General features: G+C 43.1%; 2 protein-coding genes across 2 annotated transcripts; one reads left to right on the forward strand and one right to left on the reverse strand.

Annotated features, from left to right (window-relative positions):
• Window positions 1-278: 278 nt before the first annotated feature.
• LOC310944711 (septin-5-like) lies at window positions 279-6,134 on the forward strand (the record flags this gene model as incomplete). Its single annotated transcript, XM_083910519.1, has 13 exons — window positions 279-307; window positions 1,351-1,402; window positions 2,294-2,710; window positions 2,919-3,015; window positions 3,157-3,243; window positions 3,507-3,630; window positions 3,718-3,852; window positions 3,938-4,055; window positions 4,544-4,645; window positions 4,730-4,826; window positions 4,906-5,068; window positions 5,874-5,976; window positions 6,069-6,134. The coding sequence occupies 13 exons, from the start codon at window positions 279-281 to the stop codon at window positions 6,132-6,134; spliced, it is 1,590 nt and encodes a 529-aa protein (XP_083766645.1).
• A 1,293-nt stretch (window positions 6,135-7,427) lies between these two features.
• Window positions 7,428-22,780, reverse strand: LOC310939494 (max-binding protein MNT-like). Its single transcript, XM_083904263.1, has 6 exons — window positions 22,617-22,780; window positions 18,529-19,141; window positions 18,378-18,419; window positions 17,719-17,830; window positions 11,606-11,798; window positions 7,428-10,690 (listed from the first exon to the last, which is right to left on the reverse strand). Exons 1-6 carry the CDS (start codon window positions 22,687-22,689, stop codon window positions 9,894-9,896), a joined length of 1,830 nt encoding a protein of 609 aa, XP_083760389.1. The 5' UTR covers window positions 22,690-22,780; the 3' UTR covers window positions 7,428-9,893.
• Window positions 22,781-23,092: the final 312 nt, after the last annotated feature.

Consider the following 23,092-nt stretch of genomic DNA (forward strand, 5'->3'; position numbering starts at 1 on the left):
CCAGAGTCTGTCTCATATGTGAAGTAACGTCCATTAGTCTTCATTGTCTCTTAAAAACTGTTTGTGCGGGCTCAGAAATGCAGGAACGTTCTGGAAGAAAGTGCGTCACAAAAATCCAATAATATCGACAGTTTACTTCCGGGTAAATAAAAAAAGATGCTGTATTGATTTGATTGGGAAGAGTCCTCACTCCTCACTGACCTCAGGTCAAAACACCAATTAGCACAATTAGAGATATTTCACCGTAAAGATGACTCACTCGTGGGAGGAAAAACGCAATGACCACACGGAAACAGGACCAGAGATCGTATATTGTTTTGTTTTGGAAGATGTTTCACTCTGACAGAGTTTGAGTTGCTGAATGATTCGAATTTGTGTTGGTGTATTTTGCTGCTGAAAATGTAAAATAGTTAATTTTAGTTCTCCCCCCCATTGTATTTCTTTCTGATCATATGGTTCATGTGTTTTGATGCTTTAGTTTAAATTTTTTCCATTCTATTTTGGAATTTAATGGTAGTGGAAAGGTATTTTGTTCTATTCTAACAAACATTGGATTACTACTGTTTTGAGTTGAGCTGTCTGTCCTCTGGGGTAAAAAGGGAACTGCTCGGTACAGTTTATTTCTGATCGGGTTGTGAGATGACTGAGCTCTAAGATCACCAACCCTAACCCACCCAAACCACATCCTGCACAAAGTCGAACTGATGCTGAAGCACAGGTTTCTAAACTGCAAGTTTAAAAAGGTGTGCACTTGTATGTATACACATTTGTGTGTATATGGTGCGGTGCCATTTTTGTGTTCCTCCCAAGTGAGACAATAAAGGCTCAGTCTATTCAAATAATGTTTGGGTGATGTTTTTTGTGCAAGGAACCCATGTGTTCCTCCAGATGACTATTATATCTGTGGCTTTCCAGTCATTTTTGAAAGAGTAAACGTGCATAAACACTCTGGAAACTTGGCATGCATGCAGGTCAAGGTGTGCCGAAAATGCCATATTGGCATTTTAAAGAAAAAACTGCAGTAACACCTCAGGTGTAGACAACATTTGTAGTTGCACAATAAAGAATAATAACATTTCACAAAGAGAATTATCCTTGTTGTTACTCTGTTTGGCCAGTATTGACTGGTGCATGCTGCACCACATGCACACTCTCTAATACTCCACTGATCCACGTCAGAGCAGCCTGCACAAGGAGCTAAGTCTAATGCATGGACCTGTAATCAGTCAGACACAGACACACAGACACACAGACACCATATGGCTCATCACATTTATAAGTTCTTGTATAAAGAAGTGGCCTCACCAACCGAGCAACATCTACTTTGATCTGTGGGACAATTTTCACAAGCAAATGGAGCACATGTCCTCTCCGGTCAGGCTCCGCAACAAAAATAAGCAAGGTACGTCTTTGATGCAGATGTTTGATCTAAACTAAGGCATAAAATCTAGATTTAAGTAATGTTATTTGTCTGTAAGTTTAATATGAAAGCCTTGTAAGTCTACCTATTTCCTCAGTTAATTATTGTATTTACTTTTCATTTTGTCAGCATCCAAGTCACACACAGCAAGTACTAACTATTTATTCTCTTTCAAAAAGCTGCCACTCTTACAGAAAAGGAGGTAGGACGACCACGTTGAATAGTCTGTAATAATTGTGTGTGTGTGTGTGTGTGTGTGTGTGTGTGTGTGTGTGTGTGTGTGTGTGTGTGTGTGTGTGTGTGTGTGTGTATGTGTGTGTGTGTGTGTGTATGTGTGTGTGTGTGTGTGTGCGCGCTTCACTTCTTTTCTGACCTCATCAGGGCCAGTTGTCCGCATGGGGAACCAAAACCTGGTCCTGATGAGGCGGAACCTAATTTCTGAGGAAGTTTCTAAACTTTGATGTGTGGTTCGGTTAAGTTAGCTGCATAAACATGTGCGTGTGTGTTTATTTGTGTGTGTGTGTGACCCTGTTTGAGGGTTAAATCTCCATACCCCCCCCCTGCATCCTGCTAAAGCATTATAAGCTGGATTAAGCCTTCTGCAAAGCTTTGTGGGTAACAAGAGACAGATAGAGTGATGCCAGGATGCCAGAATAAGAACTCGTCCGTTTACATGAGAACTCCAGTCATGTTGATATGATCAGATTGAGAAATGTGTCATAAATTTAGAGCAAATCCAGATTAGTTACTCCCTTTTTAGTTTTGTGTTCTGTGTGTCTGCTCCCCTCTCTCTCCCCTTTAAGGCAAAAATTGCCCAAAGAATCTCAAATAAAGTTCATTATAAACCACATGTATTGTAATGTTGCTTCCCAGTTGTCCACTCTGTCCATTGAGGACCATGAGGACGCTCACTTCCCTTACGCCATGAGAGACCTCTCTCCCTCCTCTGGACCTGGTGAACAGCACCAGGAGCGAGGAGGTCAGCAGGTGCCTGGTCACTGTGAGGCAGGTGCAACCAACGGGAGACTGCCCAGCCTTCCCGGGACGCCTCCTCCTGCTCTGCAGCGTCCCGCCCCCTGCACCCCCACAGCCGGATCTCCAACAGCCCCACAGAGACCTCACCGTGTCCGAGGGGACGCAGGGATTCAGCCTCTGCTGCTGAAGAAGCAGCTCGTGTCTCAGGCGTCTGTGGAGTGTCCCGTCAGCCCGGCCTCTCGTCCACACAGTCCATGGGGACGCTTTGACTCCCAAGACTCTACACAGGTGTGTTTTAGTCTGCTTTTACTACCCATATAACTATTTTACTGTGGGTTTTAGCCTATTGTCTAAAGGAAAAGAGGTTTACTGTAATATTTTTCTGTCATTTGAAATAAATGCTTATTGACCCCTGCACTGCTGGTGTATACACACAAATGCTCCCTAATGATACATCCGCTAAAAGTTACGCACTGCAGCTTTAAATCCTTACATATTGTGTGTTTGTTTTTTCTGTCTGCAGGATCACGACAAGGAGTACGTGGGTTTTGCCACGTTGCCCAGTCAGGTTCAGAGAAAAACACTGAAGAAAGGTTTCACATTCACACTCATGGTGGCAGGTGAGTCCGAAAACCTCTTTTTTACATAATACATTTTATTATAGACACATTTCAGGACACTCAAGGTCATCATACAGATGTGATATTTGATGAATTAGGGTGATTAGAGTCTGTCTCTCTCTTATCTTTCTCCTTCTATAGGAGAGTCTGGTCTTGGCAAATCCACACTCATCAACAGTTTGTTCCTAACGGATCTCTACAAAGACAGGAAGGTTCCTAATGCTGAAGGTGTGACATTATGTGTGTACTCACAAGTATTTTACATAATTTTATCCTCAATTTATAATGTTACATCAATAATACTCAAGCACAGGTAGTGGGAAAACAGCTTAGGGCCTCATAAACGCTTGGGCTGGCCCTGCATCTCATGGTTAAAGGGATTTTTTTTTGTAAATGCAGCATATGGAGGGCCGTGTGTGTAAGCAGAGTGGTCTGTACCTGTGTCTGTTCTGTAGCTTCATGTCGTCTGATGCTTGTGTGTGCGTCTGCAGAGCGCATCAGTCAGACGGTCGACATCGTCAAACACACCGTCAGCATCGAGGAGAAGGGAATCAAGCTGCAGCTGTCCATCGTAGACACGCCGGGGTTCGGGGATTCCCTCAACAACACAGAGAGGTGAGGTCAGCGGGGTCATCATTCTCCTCACACCTCAGCACCACACTGCACAGTTTCATCCTCCATCCAACTTGTATCTCTGTGCAGCTGGAGGCAAATCGAAGACTACATCGATCAGCAGTTTGAGCAGTTCTTCAGAGACGAGAGTGGCTTGAACAGACGGAACATCCAGGACAACAGAGTTCACTGCTGCCTTTATTTCATCTCTCCGTTTGGCCACGGGTACTTCGACTGCTGCATCTTCTGGGCCTAAACATTTAATACATATACAAACATAAACATGTGTATTGTTTTTTTATATATATAGTCTTCGACCTCTGGATGTGGAGTGTATGAGGGCCTTGCACGAAAAGGTCAACATCGTTCCCGTGCTGGCCAAAGCTGACAGCCTGACACCAGCGGAGGTCTGCAGGAAGAAGACCAAGGTATGGTTGTGAGGACAGAATAGTTGCAACAGCAGTTAAAGGTGCATTATGTAATAAATCTAAAGCAACTGGCCATAAAATCCTCCTAATATGTCACAGAGACTCAGGAATAATGTTCATATAACAAACTAAACTCACCAACAACAACAGTACAGCCAAAATATTTGCATTAAAAATAATATGCAAATCATGTTTATGTTTTGAAATCATGTTTTGGCATGTGGCGCCACCTACCGCCGTCTACCAATCATTGCAGTCAGTAGAGTCTCAGCTGCCGAGCAACCATGGGTTGCCAGTTACGTCAGAAAACGAAACCTAAAAACGCCCCGGTATTTTGAATTTGAAAGTAGTAACCGTTTTTGGCCACATTCTTACATATGGCACCTTTAATTCACCTTATTTTCAGTGTCACCATGTGTCAAGGCCTTCACATTTCTCAGATAGAGGTGTAAATATATGTATTTTCCCTCTGTGTTTATATATTTAAGATCCAGGAGGAGATCAAGCAGTTTGGGATCAACATCTACCAGTTTCCAGAGTCTGATTCTGATGAGGATGAAGAGTTTAAGATGCAGGAGCAGATTCTCAAGGTTTTTTTCCCCCTTAGTTTGTCACAGTAGAAATGATGTGGTGTCACCTTAGAATTGAACAACTCAGTTATTTTCTCTCTGCAGAACAGCATCCCATTCGCAGTAATCGGGAGTAACGCTCAGGCGGAAAGCAAAGGACACAAGTTCAGGGGTCGTGCTTATCCGTGGGGTGTGGTGGAAGGTAGAGCACGACTGTACATATAATAATGATGTATCACACAGTGCATCCATTGTCCTGTAAACCTGTGTCGTCCATTCAGTTGAGAACCCGGCTCACTCTGACTTCCTGCTGCTGAGGAACATGCTGGTGAGGACGCACATGCAGGACCTGAAGGACGTGACGAGGGAGACGCACTACGAGAACTACAGAGCGCAGTGCATCCAGAACATGACGCGCATGGTGGTGGAGGAGAGGTCGCGCAGGTGGGAGGAGCATTTATCATTTACATACTTTTGAAGTTTTCAGGAAGAAATACTATACATTTTTTAATGTATTAAAAGTTTTTAGTTTGATGACATCTTGGATTATGCAGTAAATGGTGCAGTGGATGGTTTCAGATGGATTTATATTAACCAGGTTGGTCCCATGTGAGATGAAAAGATGTCTTTTGCAGCATAATCACTTTAGACAGATGCAATTAAAGTTACATGAAATAACAAGGGCTTGTTACAATGGCATGAATTTGAAGATTACATTGTAATTTGTACCTTGCAGTACAGTAGGTGCTGAAACTGTAAGCGCTTTCTTGCCCAGTTCAGTTCGTACTTTGGGGACGAGAAATAGCAAAAACACTCACAGATCAGAGATTGTGACTTCCATTTTTCCTCATTAAAATAGAATAATAAAAAGGAATAATACCCAGAATTATTCTGTAAATAAATGCCTAAATTACTGAGTTAGAGACTATGTGACAAAAGTGCAACTGGCTTGAGAACTAAGTGGAAACTCTGGCACTGGAGTGACGTCTGAGCTGGCTTATATAGGGAGGAGCAGATAGGCGTTAGGTGTGAGCATTTGCAGCTAGATGAGCCTCGTTACACTCCAGAGGAAGTAGGTCAAAGGTCAGCCCCGCCTCTCCAGATCTGCAAGACCAAAATAAACCCACAACAAACAAACAACAGTGGCCCCAAAAACCAATCCAATCAGTTTAAAACATCCTCAAAATATGCTAAAAATGTGTTCTTCTGTGCATTTCTGTGTATGTGTGATATATCATATGTGTCCCAGTTTGTTTGAGAAGCATCGAGAGGGAGGCAGCGACGCTGATTTTCCTCTCCCGCTGGCTGTCACTTCCGGAAAGGAAAGACTCATCTCTGAGAAAGATGAAGAGGTCTTTTTTTTTATCTTTTTTTTTTTTTATCACACACTTTGTCACTCACTTAAAGAGCCAAACTGACCTCTCATCTATTCTTTCTTCTGCAGCTGAGGAGGATGCAGGAGGTGCTGGAGAGGATTCAGGAGCAGATGCAGCACAAGCAGCCCTGCTGACTCACCAAAGACTCACATACTGTACATATTCTGAACTCCCTACAGGAGACAGAGTGAGGGCAAAAGGAAATGAGCCACATTGCACCACTAAAGGTCCTCGTCTGGTCACTCTGACAATAACGCTGAGCTTTTCCTCAGCTGGACGTGCGTGAAATTGGAGAGTGACTTTCAGAAACCTGCAGCAGACGTGGAGCTTTGTTCAAATCTCCTAAAAAACTGCAGTTCATCTTTTAACCCTGAGACGGGCCTTCAAAAAAGTTTAACACACATAGAGCATCAAAATGTGCTCATAAACAGCATCAATCCTCATCATACAAATATGTATAATCATTCACATTTTTAACTCTTAAATTGCCAAGATTTTCATGCAAACTGGATTATTTTTGGTTGTATGATTGTTGCAACCTGACATAAGCAGAAACGTGTTTATATGCATTATTATTATTCTTTTTTGCAATGTCATATTTTTATTAAATTCTCACACCTAGAGCAAAAAAAGAAGAAGCCATAAACCACCCCTTTTAGCCCTTAAAATGGCTGATTTTTGTGTGTAGGTGTGTTAATGTGAGTATTTTAGTTCACGTTGTTATAGACAATAGACAATGAATTTAAGTGTTTAAAGGACAGATTCTTGTTTGGGTTCATTTAATTTGTCCATTAAACTGGATTTTCTATCGTGGGTTAAGCTAAACAATCAGAAATCAGGTTCTATGTGTTAGAAAATGAGTCTGTAAATCTAAATATTAGTCATTATGCAACTAAATGCAACCAGGTTTGTTGTTGTCAAATTGTCAATAATCTGATTTGAGGAGGTCTATGTGTGAACTTTACTCTCTTATGAGTCTCCGTAACGTGCAGCCAGGAGAACGGTCCAGCCTTAAGCAGTCACAGACAGTGATGCGTTCAAGAGCATGTCAGCAGTGGTTCACAGCAGGTGGATTGATTTGTTTATATTTTAAAATCACTATAGCTGAAGGCGAATGTGCTCTGCTGCAAGAATCAATGCCTTTTTCTACTCAGAGCAGCTCCTCAGTTAGTCACTATGATAATAGTGCAGTTCAATGGAAAATGGATGGACAGTGTTGCACCACTGCCCTCTAGTGGTCACTGCGGTGAGGTTAGGTTTTAAATAAATAAATAAATAACCCTGATCCCAAACTGCATTTCCAGTGTTTTTACTGTTGTTTTTCATTAAAAATTAAACACAGGAACAAGGTGTGTTGTAAATGTAATAAGATTTATTAAGAATCTTTATTATTTCATCAGCATAATTCTTCATTAATATGTCTTTTTTTAAATCCATTATCATCATTGTTATCTTAAACAGTGGACAGTTAGATCTTAAAGGCAGCCCAAAGTGTACAGGCGATATATAACTTAAAACTTTCTCCATAGGGAAAACATGTTCTTATATTCATATATAATATCAATGTAGCATGAGGTCCAAGATCCTGCCCACGTTATACAGTATTGTACATGGTCCCAGAAATAAACATGAAAACGAAAAAAAAAAAAAACATTTTTTAAACAAAAAGAAACAAAAACTAAACAGCAATCTACATGCAAAAAAAACAACAACAAATAAACAAGCATTTCAATTTTTAAAGATACATACACTCATATGCCAAAAAAACGTGCATACAATCACAAATTTACAAAACTTCCATACATACATACACACATACAAATATTACAAAACCTCTAATTGAATATTAGACATTGTTATTGATAAAAGAGCAACGGCTTTTTTTGTTTTTTTCTTTCTTTTAACTCACTCGATGTCATAGTCCGCTCTCACACACACACAAGTGGAAAAAACATACAAAACAAAACAAAAAAACCCACACACATTTAGGATTCTTCCATTCGCTCAGTGTGTGTGTCTGTGTGTTTGTGTTACGCCGGAGTTGTCACAGTGTTCAGGAGTATAGGCACACACCGTAGCACCCCGAGCGGGTTCATACCATAAATCACCTCTGTGTAGAAAAATAACTTGCTCACCATATATGCACACACACACACACACTTGTTTTTATATCTTAGTGAGGACACATCACAGACCCCATTACCCTAACCTTAAGTGCCCTAACCCTAACATAAACCCATTTCTAACCCTGAAAAAGGTCAAAATGTCCTCACAAAGATATGTATTTGGACCTCACAAAGATATAAATACACACACACACACACACTGTCATGCACAAGGGCAAACTGAATAAACAAAGAGAACAACAGCCATGCTACAGGTACAGTAGGATTAACTATAGTACAGAATATAAAACACATTTCGAGTACACGCACGGACAGGACGTACAGAAACAGCGTGGGGGGGCAAGAGGGGGAGCAGATCGGCCGACGACGTACGGAGACGTGAGCGTGTGAAACCATGAGCTCACAAAACATGGGGGAAAAAGTGTGTGACGCGACGCGATTCCACATTTAGAAACAGATTATCTCATGTTTAATCTGTCTTTTAAATAGGCGTATGTGCTGTATCCGAAACATTCTTTAGAGCTTTAAGTGAGGGAAAAACTCTTGAGGTTTTAAAAGATAATCCAATGTTTTCAACAAGTGCCTCCTCTCATGTTGGTGTTGTGTGTGAGTGTGTGTGTGTGACATCAGTATGACGTGTAGGATGAGGCAGTAGAGGGAGCTGTTGCATTAGAGTGATGGAAACCTGTATTCTCCTATTTTGTGTTTTAAAAAGAAAAAAAGAAAAAACAACAAAAAGACATCGCCAATGACAGCTGAGTGTTTTGAGATCGTTTGCCACCGAGTCGTTTCAAGCATCTGTGATGACCGTACGCTGTCCAAACATTCAATTTAAAAAAAAGAAAAACTCATAAAAGCCAATGTTTTGAGAATCATTTGATTATTTTCACACTGGACCTCTAACTTTAACATTACCGCGTTTTTCAAAAGCCCTTGGTTTCAAAAAAAGATCAGACTCCGGATTATTCGTTGGGATCAGAAAAAAAAACATGGAAATCCCATTTCGCTTTCTCCTCCTGACTTTGAAACCACTTCGCTAATCTGTATCAGGACTGCTGCTGACTCTGCAGTTTGCTGGTTTCCTACGAGGAAACAACAGGCAGACGTCCAGTAGTCTGTAAAGGCAACATGCGGCCGTCCTGGCTCTAGTTCTTCACCTTTAAAACTACATTTCTGGGAGGTGGGGGCGGTTTGTGGGGAGGATATATTCCATTGAAATTGAACATCGATGCAATGCGGTCGCCGTTGCTCTCAAACACATCAGTGACGTCATTCTCCGACAACAACAACTTGTGTGGCTACGTGAATACAAAAAGGGCGCGTGCTGCCTCAGGACAAACTGCTCTCTTGTGTCCCCACCGCCCTCAGTTAGATGAATGAATAATTAAGGTAAAACCCTTGATGCCTGAGTGTGAGCTTATTATGTTAGTGCTTCTGGTTGTAAAAGATAGGAGAGAAGGGAAGGAAGGAAGGAAAGAGAGGAGAAGGGAAGGAAGGGAGGAAGGGAACACAGAGTTCCTGTCTTTGCAGCAAAGACAAATGTCACAGTCTTATTTTCATAAACAATGGCCGGACCCACTGACTCTGCTTTTAATGTTATTCTTCACACACGATCAGAGCTGTGATCTCAATATCTGGAGTCAGAGATTCTCTATCGATTATTGATCAGAGTGTAAAGACTCGTCCGAATGTTCTGAACCTTTTTGCTCCTTCAGTCCCAGCTTGTTTTTAACTATTATTATTATTATTAATATTATTATTTTTCTATCAGGCAAGTTTGAGTGTACTGACGGGAAAGGTTGGCACTGTAACCATGGTGACTGGGTTGAGGACGGCAGCCTGTCCGACCAGCTGCGGGTGAGGTGCGAGCACGGCCGTCGGTTTCCCTAGCGACGGGTTTCCCTGGCTCACCAAGGCCGCGCTGTTCACCTGGGCTCCGTTAGTGTTAGCTTGAGGGTTCGCCTGGACGTGTGGAAGAGTGTGGTGGGTGAACGTGTGAGTGATGTGGCCCACCATGGTGGGCTGAGAGACGGACACTCCCTGGGGGTAAAGAGTCGGGAGGTGGGAGGATAGCGGACCTCCCAGGTGAGTGATGATGTGTCCGATGGGCTGCGCGGAGATCTGCTGATGAGTGGCAGCACCTGCCGTAGCCACCGTTATCGGCTGGGGGGCGGAGGACGTCGGGCCGGGTGACGGGGCGATGTGCGCCAGGTGCTTGTGATTGGCTGGAAGTGCGTGATTGACAGCTTGGATGACCGAAGGGTGGGAGACGGCGTGAGCGATGACGGTGGGCTGCACCTGCATGGTCGGGGTCTGGATGGGATGAGCTGGAAGCGGCGGGGGCGGGCCTGGCGCCGGAGCGATGGCTTGAGGGGGAGGCGGACCAGAGAGCGACGGCGCGGTCAGGACTCCGGAGATGGGCAGGGCGGCGTGCTGGATCGACAGGTGAGAGGTGAGGAGTGGCTGAGCGTGTAAGATGGGAGGTGTCGGTTTCTGCAGAGGCGTCGGAGCAGGAGGAGCGGAGACATCGTCGTCCATGTCCTGCTCAAAGTTGTCTTCTCCTTCTGTGGGACATAGAGGGATACAGTCAGGTGTCACAAATTGATGCAGGACAAGATTTCTATGCACATTACTGTTTAAAAGTTTGGGGTCACTTAGAAATGTCCTTATTTATTAAGGAAAAGCACTTTAATTCAATGGATATAACATTAAATGAATCAGAAATGCACTCTATACATTGTTAATGTGGTAATTCTCGTTGCAAACGTCTGGTTTTAATTTAATATGTACATAGGTGTATAGAGGCCCATTTCCAGTGTTCTAATGGTACATTGTGTTTGCTAATCGCATTAGAAGGCTATTGGATGATTAGAAAACCCTTGAAAACCCTTGTGCAATGATGTTAGCACAGCTGAAAACGGTTTTGCTGGTTCTCAGACAAAAGCAAAATTATTATTTTGAATAAAAATCATTATTTCTAATCTTGTCAATGTCTTGACTATATTTTCTATTCATTTTGCAACTCTTTTGATGAATAAAAGTGTGACTTTTAATGGAAAACACCTTTTAATGAAAAAAAAAGGAAAACTTTTTAAAGGTAGTGTACTCTGTGAGTGTATGTGACCGTGCCTATAGACAGTTAAAGCTTCAGTGCGTAATGCCTGGTTTAAACCGTGAGCAGAAATCCCGTCAATCTGCTGGACAAGTGGGTTTTAACAGCAAAATTCACTTTTTTCACACTTTCCATGAAAGCTTCTTTGTGTCTTCAGTCAAACTCAAACCTGTTCGCAGCCATCTCACTTGCTGTTGTCTCGACATGAAACTAATCACTAATCATACTAATCTAAGTGATCATGCAATCTAAACACTGCTCTACTGAGTGACACAGAGAGTCATGTGGAGCTGACAGGCTTGATAAGAACTCATGTGACAGTGGTTATGTTATATTTAAAGGCTCCACTCCACTCAACCCTACACACCTGAGGCAGTGGACGTGGACGCCTGGTCGTCTTCCGGCTGGATGGTCTGCCGCAGAACTCTGTCGATCTCCATGACGTCCATGCTCTGGCCGAGCTCGTTCTTCAGCTCGGACAGCCGCTGCTGCGAGGCGATCTTCTCTCGAGCCAAGCGCTCCATCTCGTGCTCATACTCCTTCTCTTTGCGCTTCAGGGTCTGCCAGAGGAGACACAGACAGCAAGAGGAGATGATGAGTGTATAAAAAATATACTACAAAGCTGTTCTTATCCTCTTCTACATACAGAGCTCCCCTTAGGGTTAGGGTGGGTCGTTCTACAGTAGAATTTTCAATGTTATCAAGCAATCACTCCATCCTCAACCTTTGTTGAACTGTTTTTATCCCTCTGTTTAAACTCATGATAATTTGCTGTGGGAATAATACACTCCTCCTGATATGGATTATAGTCGTTATAGGTCACATATTCAGGCTTTAAAAACTACATTTTCTTCAGTCTTCTCTTGTTGTTGAGTCAGTTATGATTCATATCGCATTTTTAGCAGTGATAAAATATAGTAACAGTAATTGTGCGGAAGTCACAAAATTAGGGTGTTTTTTTTATTTTTGTCCATAAAAACGAGGCAAGCGAACTTTGAACTGTGACATATTTCCAAATTTCACAAATTCAAACCGATTTGAAACACTATCAGTACTTTTTCTGCTCAGGTGTGTTTATATAGTTAGCGAAAATGAAATCAAAATTTCATCAGATTGCATGGGTTGGGCCGAAAAGGGAATATAAGACACAATATTGTACAATCTTATACCCTCTGTATATACTGTATGTTTAATAATAGTAATTGATTTAATATTATATGGGTTAATATAGAACTTTTCTTTATCTTTCTCAATTATTTCTGAAAATATGAATATAAACTCTCTTGTCTTGTGCCTCTATAGCAGAGTAAACCTTGTGTACAGAAAGAAGACTGAAATATCCACAAATCAAGTGTCTGACATTGTCCTTTCCCACACAATGTTCTCTCCACTTCCAGTTTCATAAACGAGTGGGAAGGTATGCATACTCATACAAGTGTGTTTGCAATGCTTTTGTCTACCTCCCCACTTCCTGGACACTACGCTTGTTTTTGAGAGAGAGGGGGGGGGGGGGGTCAGAGTGGGAGTGGACATCCTGCTGTTTCCTGTCTCCTCTAACAATCACACCAATTCATCCTCGTCGTCCTCAACAGCTCTGACGTCACATGAGAGTGAATCAATGTGTTCATTTCTGGCAAAGCTGCGTCATGAGTCAGAGTAGTAACTTGGAAAGAAGGAACAAAAACACAGCAGGGGGAGGACAGGGACGCGGAGGGACAGACAACTTGAAACTTGAATTATTGAGAAAAAAGAGGGAGAGCTGCTTTCCCAACCTCACCACGCCGTCCCTGTGACCTAGTTCCTGTGTGGGTCAGCTGACACGTAAACAGCAAACAGCGTGACAGACTAAGAACATTAACACAGATTACTACAGGGGGTCAGGGGAGGTACAGGAGGGAAACGGGTGGGGAAAGGAGGGCAGAGGAAGGAGGGGTGAAAGAGGAAGGGGCGAACTAATCATATTGGTAAAAATTAAACCAGAAGAACACTGGTTTTGTTTAGATTTACCTGATCATGCTACTAGAAACTAACAATCCAAAGACTTATTAGTAGTCATTTTCAACACATGCTTTGAAAAAGAAACAGAAAACTTCCAGGTGTAACGGTGCATCACAAAAGCCTTTAAAGCCTCGCACACACTGAGTTTCCTGAGTCTTCAAAATCAGAATGATCTTTGCAAACTTGGTGAACTCTTCCAGAACGACCTCGATATCTCACATCAGCTATCAATCCAAACAATGTGCTTCTAAGAGTGGAAAAGAAACTTGATTTTTAGATGAATTGTAATCCTCTGTTGAACGATTATGAATCTTTTGCAGAAAAGTCAATAATTGCAGCCGTCTGCATCTATTTGCCTCAGTCTCAGAGTTTAGCTCACATTGCGGCACTTACAAAAGAATACAGAAGTAGTGAGTAAGAGTGGTGAATATGGCTGTATTCATGTATGAATAATTTTCAGTTTAAATCAGATGGAGGACTTGCGTAAGAAGTTGCTCATCACTGCGGCAACATCTCTCTTTGGTTTCTCCGTTTCACTTGGACAGGGTGGATCAAAAATCACATCCAATTATTTTTGCTGTTGTCAATATTGCTCCACAGATGCATAAAGCTCAGAAAAAATACAACTACAACCACTATAGACTGAAAGTCTCTAACAGCAGTTGTTTCTTCTCCTGATTTCCTCAGACTAATAAATCCAATGAATTAAGATGCAGTGACAGCACCCTCTGTATTGTAATTGAATAAAATCATTAGATACCTAAAGATTCCCCATCCCTGTTTGCTTCCACATCCCAAAACTTGTAGGGGGAGTTTTTAGAAGTCACATGTGAAGGATGAAAGTTTTTTGACAGCAAATCAACTTCATAAAAGCAACAAAATGTAGAATAATGTCTCCAAGATCTTGAAACAGGCTTAGTGGCAGCCCTGTTAAATGGCCTACAGAACTTCTGGTTTCTGCATCATGGCACAAAAACAAGTACTAAATTCGACGACTTTACAGCATACATCACAGTCCTCCTCAGTCCCCCCCAAAACCGAAACAAAAACCTCGATCTATACCTCAAACCCTCTGATACCTCTGCCAAGTGCAGGCTGTTGAGCAGCATATTTTGCTAATTGTTCATTCCATTATCAACACTAAAACACATGAATCTAAAAATTACAATCGCACATGTAAATATTACACATTACACCATTTATTTTAAGTCTCAGCTGCGGCTCAAGTCAACAAAACTTTGGTTAAATAACTGAAGAGGGGACTATTTGGTTCTGATGAACCCGCTGTGTTAACAGTGACTTTCCTGTCTCGACTAGAAGTTAGTCTAACTGATCTGAGTCTGTTTTTCTTCCTTGTATTACTTCTATCCTTGGCCTGGTACATATGCACACACCATGATTAAATTGTACCGTCTGCAAGAATTAAGGTAGACGTTTCCCTGCTCAAACTCACCTGATCCATGGTCAGCTTGTCAGTGAGCGCTGCTGAAGCCTGATAATGACCCATTTATTTGAATCAGGTGTGTTGTAGCAGGGAAACACCTAAAACATGCAGGACAGTGGCTCTCCGGGACTTAAAGTGAGAAACCCTGACTTGAAGTGAATGCACGACACGACTGAACACACACCATGAATGAATGGCGAGCCACTGCGAAAACTACAACTGCTTATCGCCGAACATCATTTCGAGATGTTCCCGTACAAACCCCAGACGCCATTAGCCCTGCAGCAAATCACCAAGGAAACAACTGCCACCCAGAGCAGTTTCCTTGGCAACCTTCATCTGTGAGGATTTGGCTGATCTGAAAATGCAGTTTGTTAAAAAGCACAAGGGGACAAATTGGGTGAACACTGCATTGGAGTATTTTTACTTAAGCAGTGATGTCACTGGACGATTGCCAGTAGGGTGCTTCAGATCACTCCAAACCCTTCCCCCCGCCTCTTCCTCTCTATCCCACGCTTGCTCTCCTTCTACACCCCCCATCCATCTCTCCTTGGATACCCTTCCCCCCTTTTAACCCTCCTCCCCCACATCTTCATCTATGCCTCCCTTTATCCTTCCTCTTTCAACAAACGCATACATACTCCCTAATACAAAAAGGTGAAAATCACTCAGGTGTGATGATACGCCGGTGTCTCTGCTTCAATCGCGTACGCGTTTGACTACAAAAGTGCATCTGCAACAGGAGCGATGGAAATCTGTGAAGCACTCAGAGCGGTTACTCCGTCAGTATCCACCAACACCAATGTAATAACCAGAATTAGATTGGCGCGATCTTATATCACACATCCTCACGCACACTCTCCCATGACGACAGGCACAGAGGGAACAGACCGACTACAGTGTCCTGGCCAACCTGCTGCTTGTTGCTATGGCTACCAAGTGTTCTCAAGGCGAGTGACAACAGGGCAACGCGGGATGAAATGGACTGAGGTGAAGACAAGACAAGGGGGGGGGGGGGATAAAGAGGTTAGGAGACAAAGAAAACCTGATACAACTCTCCCCCCCCCCCCGTCACAGAGAAGTGGTACTGTCTCGCTCTGCATGTGCCGTCAGCCTCTCTCGATCTATTTCTCCCCACTCTGCCTTTGCAGATGCAGAGTAGGCTGACGGTGATGTCATCAGCTTTTGCACTAGCCATGTGCTCAGATTTCACATGGCTCGGGGAGAGGGGACGGAGGTTTGCAGGTTTATTTGAGGCGAGGCAGCGAGACGGAGGGGAGGGTGGAGGGGAGAGAAGAAAGCAGGTCGAATCACTCATCTATAACAAAAGCCAGCCCACTGCCACGCTGCCCCAAATGTGATTTTTTTTTCTTCACAAGGGCATACATTCAATAACTAGAAAGAATTATCCATTCACCGCATTGTATATAATTTTTGAATGAAGAGCTTAAATCATCGGTGAACAGGGCTGTGTGTACAATTGTTGAGTAATGACATTAAAAATGATGTAGTAACACAAAGAAATAAGCCATTTTGTATAAATAAACATATCCAAGTTATGAATTGCAAATACTAATCTAAGAAAATAGCTTATATTGTAAAAAATAAACAAATTCAATGGACAAAAGAGCTGTAACAATACATTTTTTTGGGAGATACTGCAGAGGTTTATCTAGAAGAAGAGTGCAGCTTTTGCATTTTCACCACAGCTAAGGAGAGAGAGAGAGAGAGTGTGTGTGTGTGTGTGTGTGTGTGTGTGCAGCTCAATAGAACAAGTTAGGAACAGGTTGTGATGAACTGTTCTGGCGATGTAGATTATGGCTTAAAAACAACTGTATTATGTTGATATAAACAGACTGAAGTGTTATTTTCTAGTGTCTGTATATATAAAAATAACTTTACGTTTTATATGGGTTTAAATGGGTGAAACACTTACAGTATGTGATTTTTCACATGTGAGAAATATCTGATATTGTCATCAACCTGTGAAATAGTCTGCCTGCCAAAAAGTGAAAACAAACAAAGACGATAATACTGTAAACAACAAGCATGTAGTGGTTTAGGCCGAGTATTAACACCTGTCCAGAGAGATCTGACAACAAAGTGGACTTTGCTATGTTTGTCTGTTCACAACTGACATTAAAGGCTGGATGTGTCTGTTGTGACAGCAGCTGGTCAGGGGTTGTCAGCTTAGTGGGCCGTCAATAATGTGTCCCCGACCAACCCTGAATGTGCTTTAAGTGACACATTCGGTCCTGTATTTATTGTTGTCTACTTGTGCTGGCTAACTCAAGATGGATATTTAAACCAGAACTACTAAGAGATCAAACTGATGGTTCTTTAACATGTTCCCCAAAGGATCACTTTCATATGTGTGTGCATACCACAAAAATATTATCTTTGTAAAGCTACATTTCCCTTAAATCTATAAAGCTGTGCAGTATGGATTCCCATCAGCAGCTGCGATGATTTGCTCACATCAAACCCATCATCCTCATCATCAGTCGTGGACACACCTCAAAGCTCTCCACTGTGCTCCCTAAAGACGGACCCGAGATCTTGGAAGTTCTTCCGTCTCGCGGCCTAATTTAGCATCTTCCACTGACTTCCCGTTGCGAACGCTGCATCCCACTGCTGTCAAAAATCATGATAGTTCTGCTCTGCTCCACACAAAAAAAACCCCACTGCTTTGAGATCCAAGCTTCAATTCATCTCTGCCACAGTGCAGAATGGTTATCGCTGCATTTAAAGACTGAAAACTCAGCTCCACTCCACCATGCATGACTACAGGGTATGGTTACACAACATTTACATACAAAAAAACTCCATGTCATTAGATTGTGTGTAGACTATTCACAACTAAGTAACCATGAATCAGCAGATGCCATATCATGATCACAAGACAAGCAAATAAATGCAATGTGCTTTTTTCCCAAGAACATGAAGAAATTGAAATCAAAGAAGGGAGAGGCACCCAAAAAGGTTGTGGCATAACAAATGAGATAGCTGTGAGAAATAAGCATATGAATGTCCCCTACCTGTATGTAACGCAAAGCGCTGCGGAGGACACTGAGGTTGGAGGTTTTTTTCTCGTCAACATTTGGAACATTCTTCTTCAGCATTTCGAAACACTCTTTGAGGTGTGCTCGCCTGGAGGGCCAAGAACCAGAAACGAAGAAAAAAAAGAATCAAATTTTTGATTTGGTTGCCATGAGCTGAATGTCCTCATTTATATTCAAAAATGAGAACATCCTCAATGAATTAGTTAGTGTTGGTCATTTGCTTGAGGGCGGGGTTAAAGGTGCCAAATGTAAAAATTTCCTTTCCTTTTTTTTTTTCAGTCTTCAGCATCATTGCATTTTAAAAAGAACAGGAGGTTATAATAAGCCTGCTGAAGGACGACTGGGCATGACAGTGACTCACGAGTCAGGCTGGAGGTGGTTGGTGAACATGCTACCTCCGGCAAAGACAAAGAAGTTATATGAGCAAACCTTAAGCTGCCATTGGCGCTGCTTTCCAGAGCTCTTGGCAAGCTATACTCTCAGTATTTCATTTAAATTTTAAAAGTTTAACAGCTATTAATGCAAATACTGCCGATGAGGGATTGTGCATTTTCACTACAGAGTGAACAAATGTCATGATCTTAGGTAACATAGCTTAACAAGGTTGCAACAAGGTTTAGATTATTATAACAAACCTGTTCTTCTCCAGTTTATTATGAACTTCTCTGGTCCCCGCTCTGGGTAAAAAAAACAACAACAAAACAACAAATCATTAAATACGAACATAAACTCACTAACAGTCTTGTATGAAGTTGGATAAACACACACACATACACACAAACTGACCCCCCTGGTCTCCTCTTCCCCTCCATCGCCCTCATGTCTTCCATGGACACGCCATTTGTCCGTGGCTGGGATGTGGGTGGAGCTTGATGAGTGACCAATGTATGTTGAGCGCCTGAGCCATTGGTGCTGATGGAGGCTGGGTACTGAATTTGAACCTGAGGCTGCGGTTGGCTGGGCTGTACACAAATCAGCTGCGGACTATCCTCCACTTTTATCTGGGAGGCACACAACAGGTGACAGGAGGCCTGCTGCTGCTGCTGCTGTTGTTGTTGTTGATGTTTCTGATGATGCTGCTGCTGTGGAGGGGAGGAAGTGTTCTTATATGGCGGCGAACTTTTGATTGACGTAGCAAGCGCCGCTGTGAGTGGAATCGGCGGGACCGAGGGCGTCGCAGTAACAACCGGGACCATCGGGATGACGGCGATGGGGATGTGGGGAGGCGGGAGAGAGGGGGGCGGAGGGACAGGCGGGTGGTGTGGCTGTTGGCGGCGGGCGTCATCGCCCCAGGTGATGTGGTTGGTTCTGACCGTCTGAGACGTCGCAGTCACGAGTTCCAATCGCCTCGACTCTGTCTCCCTGCTAATGAGCTCCTTCTCTTTGCGCTGCTCCTCTTCTGTTGAAGATGAAGCAAAAAGAAGTTTTACTTAAAGGTGAAGGGTGAAAAGACTCTTTTGACAGGCCAGACAAGCTGCCCATGGTTCAGATTTATGGCAAACTTAACCACTCCTATTTCTTTTTAAATGTTGTAATTTGCTATTTTCAAATTAGGCAGTTACCATGATAAATGTCAGATACTTGAAGACTGATTTTTGCTCCTCCTCCTGAGTGGAAGTGGAAGAAATGTGTGTTATTTGTGGGTTTTGATCTTTTTTTTCATGCACAGAAAACAACAGAGAAACATTTCACAAAGCTGAGGCAAGACATCCAAAGCAAACACATGGGTGTGGTGAATACACTGTGTTTGACCAATGATTAACCATTAAATCCATAGGAGAAATATGGTTTGAAGAAATCATATTGTGATATATATGAACCTGATTTTATGTGTCTACAGTTTATATAATTTTCTTGAATTCATTATCATTCATTAATTTTTTTTGGAGAAGTACTGCTTCACAGCTGTTTACTGCGACAATTATTTTCTATAAAGTCAAGTTAAGTCACTAATACACATGCAAACATCCTGGTTAAATGTTGAGAAACCTGAACATTCAGTCCAATCAATCATAAAGCACTTGCAACCTATAGGCGCCAAGTGTGTCCTCGTAAAATCCATTTTGTTACTGCATTGAAAATATGCTGTCGTGTATGTGGCTTTGTTTGTATCAGGAACACTTTAACACTGTGAACAGGAGCGCACACAAAGCATGATGTCACTGGTGAAATCAGACATGGGAGGGTGAAATAATAAATAAATGAGAAATTGTGTCTTAACCGGAGTGAACCCCCCCTCCGTCTACCTTGTGGTTGGACCAGTCCAACACTTCTTTCTGCACGAGCTGTCAGGGCCATCTGACCAACAGCAGCCGAGTGCTGTCCAAAGAGCCACTCAACTTGGCAGCATATAAACTTAGTGTCGTTCTACATCACACAAAGGCAACACAAGCCTAAAAATATGTTTTTAAAAAAAAGAAACCACACTGTAAGTGAGGACACTTCCCACACTGAGCTCCCATTGAGTATGTACAGGCCCACGCGCACACACACACTCGTTATACGCGAGTAGTTATAGCACGCCGAATCACGTGGACTCGAAGCAATGTGGAAAGCCCCCCGGTTACTATGGAAACAGCAACATTAAAGGCTGAAGATCTCAGGGATTCCTCGAGCCTGCACACACACAACGCCAGCCACGATTAAAACAAACCAGAATCACTACATGCCATGAAGTAACATATCTACGTGACATGGCAAACAAAGATAGCGCCGTCTTGCACAACAAAACTATTCTTCTGTACTTTACTCATCATTAAGTTTCACAATCAGACATTGTTAATGATGTCTATATAACCTTGGGATATCATATTATTTCTCATCCTTTCTTGCTGTCAAACTCCTACTTTGCTTTAAAGACTCATTGCTCAGAAAGAAGAGCCAAAGGTTTCACGTTAAGGGGTGAAACATCAAGGTTTTTTTTACATTAAATATAAAATCTTCATATTTAAGATGCTGCAAACAGCAGACATTGCTAACATTAGCATTTATTATAGCATCATTGCTGTGATTATTTGAAAGTAGGACTATGGCATATTGATTTGGTTTGGCTGCAACTAATGACTATTTTCATAATCCTTTTTGTGCACAAAAACACACATTTACAATCATCAATAAACCTGAACTTACTAATAACATCCCACTCAAATCTGTACTCAAAACAGTTGATTATTAATGAATAGTTTGATCGACTGTTGCAGCGATGATCCCAAGAATGCAGTGGTGTCAATGATGAACACACACACACACACACACATTTGTAAAACAAGCACATGCCCACTCACACACACATGCAAAGGAGGTGAATTTCAAAATAAAGGCTGAAAAAAGCAGAGGAAAAAATAATGTCTAACGTGGACGCTGATGTCAGCGAGATGTTTCCTCAAAGCTCACAGACAAACACACACACACACACACACACACACACACACACACACACACACACACACACACAATGCCCCAGATTGTCAAATGCACGCAAACGTAAATTACGTAACTTCTGCATTGAGAGAGGCTGGGTGTGGGTGAGCAGGGGGAGGGTTTGCCCTACTTAACCCCCCCATATCACTGACCCGCCACTGTCATTGTGTTGAATGGGAAGGGCGGGGTCTCGGATGTGTATGTGTTTGGGTGCGAGTAGGTGTGTATCCAAGAGAGGGAGGGGGGGGGGGGGTATGTGCACGTGGTCGATGTGGGCGGAACCTTGCAGCCGAGCACGCGGTACGGTAAGTATGCGGAGGAGGAGGAGGAGGAGGAGGGAGGGGGGATTGGTCTGACACGTCATCAGAGGGGGAGAAACACAAAAAAGCAGCAGCACTCCCTGCCCTCGTTCACCTCGACACCGACTATAGTTTCGACTGAGACAACTCGTTGGTCACAAATCGATAAAACACATATTTTGATACACGTGCTCGCGCGCGCACACACACACACACACAATAAGTGTGCAAACGGGACGGGGTGCGGAGTGCCCGCCCCTGTGTGTGTGTCATGAGATAGCTGAGCGGTGTCACGGTATTATGTAAAGAGCAGGCTCTGCTCGCCACCGCCCTGTTAGAGCTCGACGGGCAAAAAAGAACTGGGCCAAATCGATAGCATATTATGCCCGAATATGTATTCACGAATGACTATTACGACATTTAGTTCGAGCAGTTGTGGAGTAACACACCACTAAGTTAGTTCACAACAATAGGTACCAAGAGCACGGACATACAGGAACTCCTCTGCTGCGAGTGAAACACACACAGGTTTGTGTGGCGCTCCTTTTCAGGACTCTGCACCGACTTCCATTCATTTGAACACACCGTTCTAACCTCAACCAGGGCCAGTTCGTGCCAAACATTAGCGTTTTCTCAGCCCTAACTCGTGTCAGACACTATGTTTTGTCCACTTGTGCCGAAAAAGTTGCTGTTTCCGCCAGGAAAAAATACATTCCTGTTGGGGGAACAAAAACGAGTACAGGCGCGTGTATGTGTGTGTGTGTACGTGCACGCGCACAGTGACTCACCAGAGTGTCGAAACTGTCACACACACACACACACACACACACACACAGAGCGCGCAAAGTATTTGGTAAAAACAACTTTGCTAGTTTCACGCGTGTGCAACGTTTAAAGCAACACGTAGGAATTGCGGATAGTCCGCACCGACTCGAGCCGTACTTCTGGCACAGGCTCAGGGCGATAAAACACAAACTACACACGCTTCCGTTCCTCATAGGCGGGTCGGTTGAAATATGCGAGAGCAGCCGTTGGTAGTAACGGGATACGAGTTCCTGAAAATGCAGCGTCGGGTTGTTGTGTTGTGTGTTTTTTTGTGTTGTTGTGTGTCACGTACGTTCAGCTCGTCGCACCAGTCCCGACGTTCAAACTTACCACGTGCTATCTGTTGTTGCTGGGCTTGCCATTCCAGATATCTGGCCGCCTCCAAAAGTATGTCGATGCTCATTGCGCGTAAAAAAAAAACCTCACGGCAGGCAACCCGGTGGCCCGGGACAGAAAGAGGAAAAATAGCGAAGAGGGGGTGTGTAGTATCCCGCTACGAAAAGCCGTGTGCACGGTTCACAGCCGCAGCACCGAGCGCATTTGTCTCTCCTGAAAAGCACAAGGGCAATTTCTAATCCGGCTGAACGCAAAGTAGATCCTCGTATACGTAAAAAATAGGATTGCAACAAGATGGCGATGCGAGCACGGGAATACACACAACAAGGCGAGTCGTGTTCTCGTCAAGATCCGCCCCTCTCGGATTCCTGACCCGCCCTGTTACTACGGCTACATGGAAAACCAGGCGGCGGAGTGACTCTAGGTCCTCCGCCGTGTTAGTCCCTGACGACAATTAACCCTCTCGAACC

Source organism: Microchirus variegatus (assembly GCF_963457635.1).
Source record: "Microchirus variegatus genome assembly, chromosome: 2".
Taxonomy (NCBI): Eukaryota; Metazoa; Chordata; class Actinopteri; order Pleuronectiformes; family Soleidae; genus Microchirus; species Microchirus variegatus.